Source organism: Apaloderma vittatum, unplaced genomic scaffold (genome assembly GCF_000703405.1).
Source record: "Apaloderma vittatum isolate BGI_N311 unplaced genomic scaffold, ASM70340v1 scaffold10912, whole genome shotgun sequence".
NCBI lineage: Eukaryota > Metazoa > Chordata > Aves > Trogoniformes > Trogonidae > Apaloderma > Apaloderma vittatum.
Genome location: NW_009701893.1, coordinates 1 through 16072, shown reverse-complemented (window position 1 = coordinate 16072; position 16072 = coordinate 1). Strand labels below are relative to the sequence as shown.

The 16072-nt window shown below is 39.6% G+C and overlaps 1 protein-coding gene across 1 annotated transcript; it reads right to left on the bottom strand.

Moving 5' to 3' along the window:
- Nucleotides 1-209: 209 nt before the first annotated feature.
- On the bottom strand, nt 210-13190 carry ANKLE2 (ankyrin repeat and LEM domain containing 2). Its single transcript, XM_009879326.1, has 12 exons — nt 12713-13190; nt 12069-12260; nt 10693-10886; nt 9515-9703; nt 9126-9248; nt 8683-8749; nt 7783-7964; nt 6229-6335; nt 5055-5248; nt 3416-4121; nt 2719-2850; nt 210-447 (listed from the first exon to the last, which is right to left on the bottom strand). Exons 1-12 carry the CDS (start codon nt 13188-13190, stop codon nt 210-212), a joined length of 2802 nt encoding a protein of 933 aa, XP_009877628.1.
- Nucleotides 13191-16072: the final 2882 nt, after the last annotated feature.

Below are 16072 nucleotides of genomic sequence, written 5' to 3'. Positions count from 1 at the left end.
AACTTCTTGCATATCACCAGTGATCTATCTCGCATATGGCATAACGACATATATTCAATTTTTTTTTTTTTTTAAACATACACTTGTCCTCAACTGAGGAAAAATAAATAGCTGAGTACAAACCTCATGTCACTTTAGTAACATTGTAGCTTTCTCCTCCACTCTAACAATGAAAATCTAATCCAAGTCCCAGGAACACGAATCACATTTTAGTGGGCAGGAGACTCTGAAAAATAACGCAGTTTTAACAGAGGGTGGTTGACACAAGCTGCACTGTAGCGTCCAGGGCTCCCAGGGTCTGCAGAGAAGGAGGTGGCGGTGCCGTGTTTTCCTGGACTTCCTCTTACGGGACTATTTCTGCCCGAAGTGGGATACGCTGAAGCACTTGGGAGCCCAGCAGCGACGGCTTGGGACTTGAATCTTGCCTTTAGTGCTGGACTTGGCCAACTGGAAGGAAGAAAACGTTATTTTGCATTTTGTTAAGAAAAACGACTATGTGAGCACTGCTTTTACTCGGTGTCACTTGGAGAACTTAGAAATAACCACCAGCACATTAAAATCCGAGCTGGTAAGAGGCAGGGCTGAGAAGACCCAGCAGCAGCACAATACATTGTAGGTAGACGTGTTGCCTCAACACTAAGGCGTCATTGGCCCCAAATGGAATTAAGAAAAGACAGGGGTGCTTCTGAAGCATCCCCCTTCGAAACATTGTACAAAATAATCATTGTCTCTGGATGCCACAGAAGTAACATCCTTTCCCTATGCAGTAAATATCACATTTGTTCTTAAATCAGTAAGAACTAGGATCTAAAACATCTTTGAAAGCAGAGAAAAATACCTCCTTTGTTAAATTAAAAACCTTTTTCTCTAAATTTTTATCTTAAGCAAGGCAGAATGACTGAAGGTTGATTCTAGCATCTATTCTTTCTATTGTACGTGACATGATTAAGATAAGACACTACAGAAAATATGCTATAAGCTAAACATATTTTGTAAAGTATTTAAAAAAAAAAAAAGAAATAAACCGCATTCACCCTCCAACTGTGAAAGATCCGCATGCATTTGGCTTGTGTAAAACCTTTTGAAAATAATTTCCCTCTGACAGACCTATGGGTATCTGTATCATTACGTGGGATTTTTGCACTCAGAAATCCTACATATCTGAACACAAAGTGCTCTGGTGTGTTATTGCTTTGCTTTTGGCAGAGGCAGCACTGCACAACAAAGGAAGCTGACAGAGCAAGCCTGGCCTTGTCAAATAATTACAGTAATCACTTTCACCTGTGTGACGGAACAGTGATTACACCTCAAAATCTACTACTAAATTTTTAGCACCTTGGACCTCTCGGACAGTGGAATAAGAATGAAAAAAGCCTGACAATTAGCCTATTTCTTTCAAAAAATTAATCACGGAACAAGACAATTTGACTTTGAAAAGTGAAGCGGTCCAAGGGCACCACATCCATCAGGTATATGAAAATACTTCCCTGCTTCTACTCCACTTTAAATGACAGAAAAATCTCATTTTTTCTACAGCTACACTCTCTGAAGTACAGGGACAAAAGAAAGCTTCTTTTCCCCAGTGCTTAGCACAGGGCAGCATCTCTCCTTCCACTCACCAGCTGCACTTCTTTCAGCCTTGTCACTTGTGGTTTCAACTCTTTCCACACTACTCCTCCTGCTCCAATCCCGACTAACTTGCATTTCTCAGCTGCTCTGAATCCTGTGGCCAATAAAGCCAGTCAGTTTTAGCTCTGACAGTCCTAACGGTTCTGCCTTTAAAGCATGTTTTGAAAGATCAATGTTTAGTATCTGTATTGAGAACTTGATAGTGGAAATAGTTCTCGTAAGTGGAATTTAATGCATTTCAGAAAGCTAGAAGAAACAAAAGAACAGAAGTCAGTACAGGTAATTTGATGGCTTCCTGTTCGTGCCCCCTTTCCAAGTTGTTGTGTGGCACTGGATCATCTCTTTCTTTTCGGAGAACCTTATCATGACTAAATATAAATTGTAGGCTTTCTAAGCAAGAGACTCTTCAGTGTTCCCAAAAGGAGCAGTGTTTAAAATAAAACATGTAAAATGACCTAACACATATGGGGGCATCCCCTCGAACGCAGTCTGCTGCCATTTTGGGTAGCAAAATAAAACGTTCTCTCGCTAAAAACTTAGCAAACGCCACCACTGACACTAACAGTTCCTGTGGACTGGGATATTAAAAGGTAAAAATAATGACCACAGTAAGCCTGAAGACTGCTTTAACATCACTCTACACCAACCTCAGAACCCCAAAGCAACTCCACGTTCTTGCCCTGCAGCCTGCATTACAGCGGACAGCACAGCTCCCGTTAATACCCACACAGGAGCCAAGTACTAGGTAACAAACCAGTAAACTGACACATTTGCCAACTGGAAAACAATTCTGCTCTCGAGACCTTCATTTTCTGTCCGATTCACCTACGCAGGTGTCCTGAAATTGTGGAACTGCAGTATAATGGAAGGAATTTGAATTGCAGCGCCAGTGAACTTCCACACTAACTAGACACCAGCCCACAAGGCTTGGTGATTCATTTTGGGAAACCCTAAGAGCTAATAAAAGTCACTATTTAAAACTTGGTTTCCATGAGCAACAAGGCCTGAAATTCCAGCTATTCATGGTGTTCTGCAGCTGACCTGCTAAAAATGTTATTTCAACTCATTTGATTGAATTTGCACAAGTACCTTTGTCTGTCAGATGAAGAGTACGTCTGCACCGCCTGCTTCCATTTGTAAGTCATCGGGTATTTCTGTGGATCAATCTCTACGGCTTCTACAGCTGCTAAGACATCACTATCCAGCTTGGATGGTTGCTCCCTGGAACAGAAACAAAACTAGATGAAAAATGAACTACGTATTTGCTCAGGCAATAAACCATCTCAATTCCAGAACAGTTATTTATTTTTGATATAAGCAAACAAATTGCACACGCTCCTCTACAAAACATAGTTTTTAAATGAAATTTTTCCAGCAGACCCACACAGAAATGACTGTCCATTAGTACACAGCAGCCTCATAAAATCTAAGTTCTGAAAGAGTGCAGTAAACACTTTTTAAATCTAAGTCAGGCTCATCATGAAGTCACCAGCCAGTCAAATGAATGGGAACAAGCAAAGTTAACTGAAGCTGAACTGGAAACAAAGACTTCTCTCCTTCCTTCTTTATTAATTACTGTTTTAGATACAATAATTGAGGTAATTAGTTGCAAGATTCAAACTCTTTGGCTGAAGCACTGAAGCACTTTAAGACAGTGATTCAAGGCTGACTGCAATTAGCGTTGCTTAGTATCACAGCACCTCAATCTCCCTGTCAGTTAATACAAAAAGCAGCTTGTTTTGCACACGTAAACCGAAGGACAAAGAAGTGTTAAGACAACTCTTACCCAAGCAGGAATAACTTCTTTGAATTGTCATCTGTGGGTGCAGCCTTCGTAAGAAGTTTCTGGGAAGAAAGTTCTTGACGTTGGGCCTCCTTAGCCCGAGTTCCAGGTTCCTTTTCTGATGGTGTTTTGTGCTCTGTCCTCAACTTGGTCTCTCCAGGTTTACCTGTAACGCTTGGTTCGGCAGGACTTGCCAGTGAAACTGCACGGCAGGTCTTATCCATGTGGTCCTGGGATACTCTCCTCTGACTTGTTCCTTCAGACAGAATTCTCTCGTTCTCATTTTTTCCAGTGATTTTATCTGATTCTCCTGCAACGCCTTGGTCTCGGAATGACATACTTTCGAATTCTGACGTTAAATTGCGAACGGGTGACACAAGGCACTCTTCGTCATGCAAATACTTTCTGTCACTAATTATCCTTTCACTGGACACAGGGTTACAAAATCCATTTTTGCTGGAAGAAGCTGCCTTTCCATAGTGCCTGGGGTGATCGGATGTTTCCATAATGTTGACTGTACGCTCCATCGACAAGATATCACACCCTGCATCTCCAATAGCATCAATGCTCGGTTCTTTGGACACAATAGGTTGGCTGATATTTCGTGCTGCATTTTGTCTGTTTTTAATTTCTTCTAAGCTCATGTCATCATCATCCTCATCCAAAAATGCTCCAACGGAAATAGAATTGCAGCACTTCCTACTCTTGCCTGTAAACAATTTTAATAAGAGCAACACATAAGAAGACTTTCACCAGAAACCAAATCCAATAAACAATCTTTATGCCTCATCCTGATTTTCAAAGCCCTCTCTAATTTCCTTTATGCAACAGCATGAACTAACCTAACTGCAGCTACAAATGCAAAATGACAACGTGACAGTGGTACCTTTTTTGTAAACAATCTTTTCTATCCCAGTCATTTGAGAACCGTACTTCCTACACTCCTCACTCCCATCACCAACCAGCAACAAAGGATAAAGACAGGATAAAGCACAACAGGGTAGAAAAGTGTTACTAATGTAGAAGAGCTGGTATTTTCATCTCTTCCAAAGCTCAAAGGCTTGTGACTAGTCCAACAACCATCCTCTGGGGCCTTGTCAGACCAGGTTTATCCCAGTACCAGGGCCCCTCTGTATCTACCATCGCCCAGGAGGGAGGGAAGAAGGAGCACAAGGACTTGGGACTACTGTGTGCCTTCCACCAACACACGGCAAGCAGCGGCCTAAGAAGGTATGAAAGCTTTCCTGGGTTTTGTTCAGCGTGTCCTTCATTCTCAACTATAAAGAACTATCATTTTAAGAAGTTTTTTATTCTGTATCATTCTAAGACAAATTCCCCAGTGATCTGAGTGAAAAAAAACCATGAAGACAGAGGTTTTCTTTCAAGAATTTCATTTGGAGGCTACAATGAAATAAAATACTGCGTACAAAAGATAACGGATGTCTGATGAGGTCTGTACTAATTCTACATTCACAGTGCTGTCAGCTCCTTGTCCAACACATTAACCAAAGCGTTTGTGTAACAGATTAATAGCAGCAACCACAACAGGTGAACACCACTTCCCCTGGGCACCAAGGTAAAAACCTCTCCCTCTTCTCCCCAGGTACAACCTGTTTGTTTGCAGCACTTGCCCTTTTCTTACCAGAAGGATGTGGAGTTTTATATCTGTTGCAGGTTTCATTTTCCCCTGTTTCCTCCTGAGCCTTTTCGCTCATTTCCCGATGACTCAGGTACTCTTCTAACTTTCGCAACCCCTCCTGGGAAGACAGATCAACAAAACAGCCCAGAAATTCCCAGTATTCAACCCACGGGAACCCCAGTTCATGAGCTAACTCCCTGCAATAAATAAAATAAAACGAATCATTTGTGAAGACATAAATATTAGTTTGACAATAACTTTTCTGAACACATTTTATCAGCTATTAATAGGAGGACAAACGTGCAACTAGGCAACACAATTCTGCAACAATCAACAGTCTGCAAAAGCAATATCGACATCCTCAGCTAACACAGTATCATCTATTTTTTTCTAGACTATTTTTCACATTTAATCCACTATTCTTAGAGTTAGCACCATAAATATTGCTATTAACTAGGCAACACAATTCTGCAACAATCAACAGTCTGCAAAAGCAATATCGACATCCTCAGCTAACACAGCATCATCTATTTTTTTTCTACAATATTTTTCGCATTTAATTCACTATTCTTAGAGTTAGCACCATAAACATTGCTATTTTTGAGCTGACTGCATCTAGACATCAGACAGAGATGATGTCAGCACAATTTGAACGATACTCCCTTCAACAGCTTTTTCTATCTGGGAGAAGGTAGAAGTGAGGGGTTATTTCCAAGAAATCTAATCAGCTTTTTACAAAGCATGTTTTTTTCATACATTGCCGATGCAAGGTATTTCAGCAGCAAGGGCACGTAGGGCAACACGCAGCTTTTACAGGGTAAAACCCTGGTGTTAGGCCTTGTCGTTCTATCTTTGTAACAACCCCTCGATTTTACACAAAAAGCGGGCTATGCACAACTGTACATCTGACAAATCAGGCACGTAAATGTTTAGCAAAAGCATTCAATAATAATTCAAATATCTTTATTTCCAAGGCTAAGTCTCACATTTTAGCTATTTTGTTTACACAAAAATACAGTAAAAATTCAACTACAACATACTTGATAAATATTTCTGCCAGTAACTTTGGCCCTAAGGTATTATTCAACGAGTAATAACTGTACTCTCAGCACACATCTTTTGCTTTCAATCGCTCTGTCTACTGCTAATTTTTTTATACTGACAGTCTTTTAGATACCTTCCAACTCTTTCAACACCTCTCTCCAGATCAGATTTCCTGACGTTGTGAAAGAAGCCAGCTCGCTCTCGAGGTGGAGTCTTCCAAAGCCTGCGAAATTCTTCAGCCTTTTGAAAAAAAGGGAATCGTTAAAAAACACTACTCCCACCCCCAACATGAAGCTAAGCCAGTGCTGGCTAAACATCGACCCACAGGTCTAGAAGACATTGAGCCGTTTGCTGTCTACACGCACACAACTCAAGTTCTGCCACAACTCTAGCTGGGAAGAATCTCACGCAGGATCTTAAGTTACTCCTCCCAGTATTACGGGTTTAGTACTTTGATTTCTTAACTGCTCATTAAAAGAGTAAGGACTATAATCCACTGAAAGCCAACTGCACAGATACTAAGTCTGCCTCGTTTTAATTCGTGTGTGGCAGGAAACAGGTTCTGTCTTATTGCCGTGTGACTGGAATTTTATTTAATGACAAATACTCTCTTGGCCACTGGTTTCTAGGATGCAAAGCTGGTACTTCTATGTCTCTATATTTAATTCCACAGACTTGCCACATTTACTAGAATATGTTCTTGCTCTTTATTTTAAATTTGAACTCCTAAAGGGAATAAAACAATAGATTTTGAGAAAATTCCAAACTTTATGCCTTTAAATGATAAAAGTCAGCAACAAGTATTAAGAAATACATCCAGATATTAAAAGTATCTGTCGGCACGAAAATCAGGCTTTGTTTACACCCTAGGCAAAACTTCTCAGAGTACAAAATATACTTACATTCCTGTCAGGTGAATAGAAAATTGACCAACACAAATATTTAGAAGAAAAAGCATTAAGCATTTTGGTAAGACTCAGCCCTTGAAGAATTCAAGCATTAGAGGACAGAAAGTCATCAATTGTATTTATTCACCGTTTCTAAAGCTGCCGTACTTTCAGCACATTCATATTAAACAAATGACTCAAAGAAATGCCTATAAATTTATAACATATTTAACTGGTATTCCTCCTGAAAACGAAAGACTTTGCTTTTCTACTATACAACCAGCGCTTCCGCAAAACTACCCCAACACCTACTACTTCGTCCTCAGTTTTTTCATTTAGAAAAAAATATTAATTAACAAGCAGAGGTGATAAACTACCTCTCACATCCAGGTTCAGTTTCTAGAAATAACATATAGTTAAGATTTTTTAATTCGATTCACAGCCACACGGAAAGGCTTTGTTTCAGACGAGGACATTAGAGCAATTATCATTAAGACAATGACAAGTGTGTCAAAGAGCGCTCTGTGAATAGTTTCCAATGAGAAAAAGAACAACTTCCTTTTGACTGAACCTCCACTCTTCTTATCTATAGCACATGATTCTATGATTTCAGCAATAAAAAACATTTAAAGTTTCAGTGCTTCTCCTCTATGGCAGAAGATCCACCTCTTCAAGAGAAAGGGCGCGACAACCTGTAACAGGAGCAAGCTACCCCACACAATGAAACGTGGGCGGATCTTCCAGTGGTTCTTTATTTAAAAAAAAAGAAAAATTAGAGTCATACGAAGTTCTCTCCTTACCTTTGAGGGGCTCATGGGGCCTGCAAAAGCTCTTATTGACAACACTGGATCTTTGGGGCTGCCAGGGTATTTAGACACAGATCTTTGGGGGGTATCATCTATCTGATCGGGTGACCAGGGCGCACCAATCACAGGAGCTGAGGAATTGTCTTCTGCCCTTAAGAGCGGTACATAGTATCGACCTAAAATAAATAATACAAACCTTTCTTAAGGAGTTTATGTTACATTAGCCTGCTGCTTCTTCCTAGAATATCAACCCACCTATATACTTACCCCTCCGACTTTATCTCATTAGTAAAACTGCTTGTAATTCAAACTCACTGTTTCAATATTTATTGCCTGCTTACAGATTGTATTTTATTACAGACTCCCTTCTCTCTCAAATACAAAAATTCCTGCACCGAAACGTACATACATACAGATGTATATACATACACACATATCTATGTATATACCTACACATATATATATATGTATATTTTCCTTTCCTAAGGATCTTTGACAAATTTTGAAACTTCCTTTTCCAAACATCTAAACCCACATGTGACAAAACAATGAAAAGTTTTATGCCAAAGAAGTTACACGACTCTCCAGTGCGACAAAGATCCTTTGTCAGCTTTTAGATTAAACATTCTGCTCCAGGCTTGCTGAATTAAGTAAGAGCCACGGCTACGCTATGGAGCTGTGAGGATAACCTTGTGATCCACACAGGAAGAGTTCTGACCATGACAAAGATTAAAAGTTTTCTGTTCCTTGCTAGTTTCAGCATTTCTCTTTGGTTTTCACAGCACTGTACAGCAGCATCATTTATGAACAGGAATGCTACAGAAAGCAAACAGAATGGAAGACAGCAAAGAGCCAAAACACAGGAATTGATAAAGCACAAAACTGAATACAGACCTTTCAAATATTCTCTTAGTTTTTCTTTCAATTCTGCAGACTTATTCTTGCTTCTTTCACAAACTACCTGTTAATATAATTTTAGTTGTTTGTTAGACATCAATCTCAAATCAATTGCAATGGGTGTTCTCTTTGAACAGTCACATTACTGGCCTCTACCCATCTCACTCGGTACTTTTAATTCACAGAAGAACAAACCACTAAAATTCATTCATATCTATAAAACAGATACTGTAAAGAAAAGGCAACGAATCATAAAATCTAGAACTTTTCCCCAGACACAATCAGCATCAAGTATTTTTAATGTTATCAAAAATCCAAACTCTAATCATGACACAAGTATCTTCCTACAGGGACTCTACCTACAGCAGTAAACGTGTGAGCCTAAGAAATGACAGTTAGGCACAACAATTCTGGTTTGTTGTGGACATGGAGAGACTTACTTCTGCTGGAGTTTGATCGTATTTGTTTCTTGGATTTTTTACAATAGCTGGGTGTGAGGTAAGCACATTAACAACATCCAAATTCCCAAACTTGCAGGCAAAATGCAATGGAGTATCAAATCCCTGCAGTGGGAAAAAGGCAAAATTCACATGCATTTGGAAACACGATAAAGTCAATCCCATGTATTGTAAATAGAAGTCATGACTAATTATCAGGGCTCTTGACACAGCTTTTCCCACCGAATAACGATTATCAGAACCCACAAAACTCATGAACAGCTCATTGTGTTACAACTGTCCCCTTTTATTCTCTTTCCTTCTCCCTTGTACATCGTTTGCACCTTCCAGGTGTTTCCATCATAAGAAACTGGCAAACATTCGAACCTTACCATTTTATCTGGGGTGTTAAGGTAAAGGTCAACAATATATTGGATACGATTCTTCAACATTATATCATTATCATCTGGATACATAAGCCGCATAAATTCCGGGTTTTCCAAAGTGTCCAGTAATAACTGGCAGACAGCAGGCTGATTCTCCTTGGCAGCAACGTGCATGACATTGTACCTACACCCTTCCTGGGGGGAAAAAAAAAAGACAAACATTAGAATGACTTGAATTCTGAACAACTTCCTTATGCCATATGCTTCACCAATTTAACTGTGAAAATACGAAGTTTCCCACACTGAGCCTTAGATTTATTTTTTTAATATTTCATTGGGAGAAGATGTTTACAAAACAGAACGTAAGCATTCAGAACTTCAGTAAATTATATGATAACGTAAAGACTTATGCATCTTTATACTCACATTGTTCTTACAATTAATTATTCTTACACTCAGATATCATCTTTTTTTACACCTAGGCCAAAACTGTGGCAAAGGAGGTATATTAAGATATTCCTTAATAAAAGAAGATAGGAAGTTCAGTGGATAGAAAGAGCAGGAAAATGGTTGCATACACATATAAAACTCGTTTCACTGTAACACACAAAATTTCAACAGCTTCACAAAGCTGGTCTGATCAAAGTCATTCGCTAAAGTGAGATTGTCAGTGTCTGCTACACTGTACCTTATGCACGGATTTCAGACGCAGAGCAGGTTTCGAAATTGAACGCTGGTGCCTGGGCAAGCAGGGCTGTGGGAACACCCAGGTACAGGCCTGGCTCAACCCTGCGCCTTAAAATCTTTCTATTTAAAAAACCACTGGGACTATTCGGAGGAGATCAGTACTATACAAAGACAGGAGTATTCATTCACTACTGGACAAACCCAGTCTTTCTGTAAAGAACCGCACGCTCAGCTTCTCCAGCTTTTTCTGGAGCAAAAGGAGCGCTCGGTGAGGGCGGGTGGCTCACACACCACACGCAGCTGCTGCCTTTCTCTTCGCTTTCAGCTACTACCAATAAACACCAGAAACGCTGCACTGGTGGAAACAAGGTGTCCCATGGGCAGAGCAGCAAACAACATTCCTTCTAGCCCTGCTTATCAGGCCTCAAAAAGCTACATCACTAAATCGCAACTTGGATTTTCCTGGGGTTTTTTTGGTTTTTTTTTGGTTTTTTTACCTGTACAACTGTCGGGTTGTCTCCTGACCCAATCAGATAGCGAGGGTTACTCCAAATAAGTTCTGCAAATGTCGCTGTATCGCCTTTCTCAACAGCTTTCCGAAGTTTAGCAGTAAGATCTTGAGTACGTGGACTTTTATAACTGTTTGCTCTCTCCTTATTAGCAGTTTCAGTGTCAGGGGAGCATAAGCCATCTATCAAAACACAAGTAACATCTTTCCAGACCACGAAAATAAGCTTTTAATATAAAATACGCATTCACTTTGCATCTTTAATGTACAGGAGTAAAAAATAAAGGTCAATGACAAGAGATTTAAAAACACTAGTAGTTAGTAATGAGGAGGGAGGAGAATAGGATTTAAACACCTTGTAAAACTGTTTCACTCTTCAATAGGGACTGGTAAATCTTGTAATTACTCATCTGCTTCCACCCAAACTTAAAAGCAAAATTCAACAAGATACAAGAATTTTCTGAACATTAACATTGCCTTTGCAGTTCTGTTACTATTGTGACCTTTTAATCTAGCAACTGGGAACACTGGGAAACGTGATCCAGGTTTACCATTTTATTTCTGAACTTACAAATTTATTTAACAACAAAGCAGTTTTAATATACTGCGCAATTTTATCAGCATCTTGTTAAACCTGAAAATCCTGAATTCTATGACTAAAATTAAATCCTACCAAATGTAACCACAGACTACGAAGTGACGTATCTATGCAGGCCATGACCAACACTTCAGCTTTAAAAGAACAGCAACATCTTTAGAGTAAAATTCATGTGAACCAGAGAAAGAACAATTGTTTAAAAAAGTAACCAGTTTACTTTATCATAGCACAGACCACAGAAACCATATGATGAAGGCCAAATCTTACACTTTAAAATTGTCTTTTCACAGATTGTGTGGCAGTTCTTTACAAAAGAAATGGCACAATTCCAAGACACTGTACTCCTTTTTTCATTTCCATATATAAACTGTGGTGTTCCTTTCTTGGAAAAGCATCAATTAACATTAAGGATGACTTTTTCCAGTGACAGTATCATTTTAAACAGAAGTAAAACCAGATGTGCATTTAAAATATAAAATACGCTTTTTATTGCTTACTTCTAATTTATTCCAGAGTAAAAACGTAATTAATACTAATGTAATATCTATTTATCCAGTGATTTTATTTGGTGAGTAAGCTCTGGAGCCTACCTAACATTCGTTTACAGCTTATCTTACCTCCACTCTACAAGGACTTCCTTTTATTAAGATGCTTCACCCTTTGAAATTGTTTCTGTTACTAGTATTTTGGTTATGAATTTGTTGCTTCTCTCACAAAAAATTAACAGACTGTATATTGCATCTGCACAGATGAACACCCTCGCCTACCTCTGTTAAATGATCCCGCTTTCACTGGAGACAAACATAAAGAGGACTTGCTTGGAGATGGGAAATAATCACAGATTCCTTTAGCAAATTTCTCAGCATCTTCTCTGTTTGAAAAAGCTTTAAAACGGGAACCCTTAATCATCTTAACAGCTTGGAGAGCTTCCTTTTTATCTTCATAAACGTGGATTCTCTCTGCAACAGGGTACGACCAAAGTTAAGTTATTTCGATAATCTCGGGTTTGTTCCTAGAAACAGATTACAATCTCGTGACTATCCTTCCAGCTTTGCTCTCAAACTGTTTCTCTACCACAAATGGCCACGTGAAGACCTCTACACAGAACCTGAAATATTAAACAAAAGCTCCTTCCTCTCCTTCTGCATTAACATTAATTTGTTCAAATTAAGATATATGAATATCCTTAGGAGAATATCCAGGATGTCTTATAAATGTGTCTCTATGCCTCAGAAGAGCCAATAAATACTATTTACAGAAACAAACAACGTCAATCCATGCTTCAAATACTAACAGAGCGGTGTTGGTGACGCCTGCTATACAGAGAAAGGTCTATTTAGACACGACCATAAAATGCTTATCACTGGAAATAAAATGCTTATCACTGGAAATAACGGAAATGAATCTTTACCGTTCCTTGCCAAGATGTCGTCGTAAACCGGACAAACACCATAGAAGAGCGGAGGATCTCTGGACGGGGTCTGAGCGCTCGCTTGTGAATCCACGCACGCCGCTCCACACACCGGAGCCGAACAGTTCACGTGCATCACATCCTCTTCTTCTGGTGGGTTCAGACCCACGCAGTACCCAAAGTCTGCATCTTCAGAAACGCTTCCACCACTGCTGTGACTTGCTGCTGGAGTTTTGCGAGCCCTCTGGGCTTCCGCCCGGCTGCTCTCAGACGGCACATTTCCAGCAGCCTCCTCTGACGGAGCACATCCTTCTTCCTCCAGCGCTCCTTGCTGCTCCAACAACGCTTGAGCCAATTTTTTTTCAAAAATAAACCTCGTAGTTGAGGTAATGGGCCCACATTTCAGTCCTGCTCTCAGAATTTCTTCTCTAAGCTCATCAGGGGTGAGCTGCTTCAGTCGGGATAATACTGTATCCATTGTTATTTCACCTACAGGAAAGGCAAAAAAAGAGGAGATAAACTGTACAGAACACAGTAACTTTTTTTTCCCTGTCATTTAAATGCAGTACTACAATCAAGGAAAAAAGTGTCATAATAATTTCTGGGATTCTGAAGATATTATCACAGTTGCAGAGAAGACAAAATATTTTTCAACTCGACACATTAAAAACATTTTTAAGCTATCAGCTATAGCAAGAGTTTAACTCCTCTCACAACTACTTGAAATACAGGTTACACTTTATACTCACTTTTCAAACCTCTTTTGGGAGTGAAAATTCAATCCCAAATACTTATGCATGAGAATTTATGACAAGCTAAGAAATACTTGATTTCTTCCAAGAAAAGCACAATCTCTGAATGTAATAAAATACAAGAACATGATGACTAATTAGCCTCAGTGAGAGATTCTGGTTATGCAGCACCTACAACTAAAACCACAGCACTATTTCTGTCATTTCCCTAAGAATTTCTGGCTGACAAAAGCACAAGGCTTAAGCGTGATCCAGCAACCAGGGGAGTCTATCGCTGGCCATGATGCAAGGTTGGAACTATTTACACATCGTGTCATTTCCCAGGCTCCGTTTTGAGAGCAAACAGCCAGAAGACAAGAAGAGCTAATCTCTGAAGATTTCCCTCTCCAAAAAAGAGCAGGAGCTGGAAAAATGTCTCCATTTCCAAAGGGAAATCTTTCTCTCTGGCATGATACTACAAGTTCCCCAGCTCACTTCTCTCCACGTAATCCGCACACTCACAGCTTCTGCCTGGTCAGCAGGTATCAAACTCTAAGTAGGTTTACAAATAATATTCCAACTTGACAGTTCTGTGAGTTTGAGGGTTGTATCCTTTGAGTTGTGTCTTTTCTTTGAATGTACAAATTTAAACATCTTGTCGTTAGAGAACATACTTTAGTCTCTGAATACTTCACAAGTCTTAACTGGAACCTCACAGCAATTATTTGAAATGAAGAGTATTCCAGCTTTAAAAACCCCCAAAACAAACTGTGGCAAAGCCACAAGCGATACTGCTGAGCTACCTCCCCAACGTATTCTAGCTCCCTTATGGTTCCTGAATCTCCAGGCAACCTCATTGTTAGGATTAACTGACTTGCCCAAGAGACTGCAAAAAGACAGATGTGAAAGATCGTCTCATTTATTTTTGATTCTTAATCCTCTATTTTTTAAAAACTAAACTTGGTGCCATTATGTTTTAATGAAGGGATAAAATGTGGCCCTGAGGTCAACCGTAAGAATAGCAAAACTTGCTAGTATAAGGATTTTCTTGAGATTGCATAACTGAAAAAATCACAAACTCAGAGGTCAGAAAGTTGTTTTGCAGAAACAACTTAATTAAAACACTTTAAAAGAGTCAATATAATACAATGCCTTAAATAATTAACTCAGGAAATGCTTCTATTTTTAGAGTTCAGAACTAGCACAATCGTTCTGCAGAAGAGCAGACCCTTATATATGTACAATTCATGTACGGGGAGCATGCAAGCACATACAAAATCTTTCTTCTTAGCCTGTGGTTAAGTACAAAATGTTGCAAAGGAGCGATTTCTCTAGTATCTTATGTTTTGATGGAACTTAGCGCCTAAAATTTTCTTCCTCACCTATGTAAGAAAAAGTATTTACTTCATGTGTCCGTAACAGCTTGGGTGCAACTACATCAGAGAGCAAAACGACAAAGCAGACCAAGAGTGAAAAAACCCAATCTTTGGTTTCAGATCTACTGTCAGCCCAAAGTCTACAATAAGCTCACCGTGGAAACAGGGAAAACACTGTTGGAGTAACAACGATCACCCAGCTCTCAGAGATTACACGCTACTAACCTGCCAATTTCTTTCAGGATAACATGTGTTTTCCCCTTCAGAAACAGCAGGTTAGTTTCTCAGAGCAGCAGAGCTGCATAAAATCCCACAGCAGTTAATTTATTACTGCAGCAGTGACTTTTTCAGTTTTTTCATCAACAGTATGCTTCAATGTACGTGTTTTCTTTTTCATACAGCGCAGCTCTTTCATAGCACGTATAATAATGCTCTTTCAAAAAGAAGGTGACAGATTTTAAAGAATCCCAAAATTTCCTTAAAAATAAGAGGGATAATTTACAGGAAATGTATTTGTGATCTGACATTAAGCTTTCAGCTAACAGACAAGCATTTATTAATTAGCTGTATCACCTATTTTGATCTGTCCAAAACAAATGGCCTGACTTGCAAACCCGAGAAATAGCAACTGCCTGGTTTAGGGTAATCCTTCATTCATTTGCTACATACAGGTGCAAAAGGTAACTCCTTAAACCTTAAAAGGCATTTTATGTAACTTCCAATGATGCCGGTACAGCCAGCACCGACACGGCTACCTTTTCTAGCTTAGCACACAGATCTTGCAAGTTACCTTTACAAATACGAATAGCTGCTGTACCAACACACACGTCTGGGGGCTTCTTCCAAATCAACCAAAATCTGGAAGAATGAATAAGGGTTGTATTGTGCCTTGTCCTAATGCATCAGCATGAAACAGCAGAATCAATTTCAGAAAAAATTAAGGGTAGTACCAAGAGAGAACGAACGAACGACCTTCAATGATGGCAGTGTTATTCTAGTACACTATTAATGAAATCCTTCAGTAACTGAGCAATGTAAGAAAACAAGACTTTTTCTTGTCAAGGCAGGAACGGAAGGAGACACGTCCTGTCTCCGGCCACACGGCACAGCAACTGTGACTGTGCACCGGGCGCTGGGTCCGTGCTGCCGAGCTGGCCAACGGCTACCAACGACGTGGCAGAAACAGAACCGCAAATCAGACTGGGAATAACCGACGAGAAAGGCAGGATGCAAAGAACAGGCAGGGCCGAAGG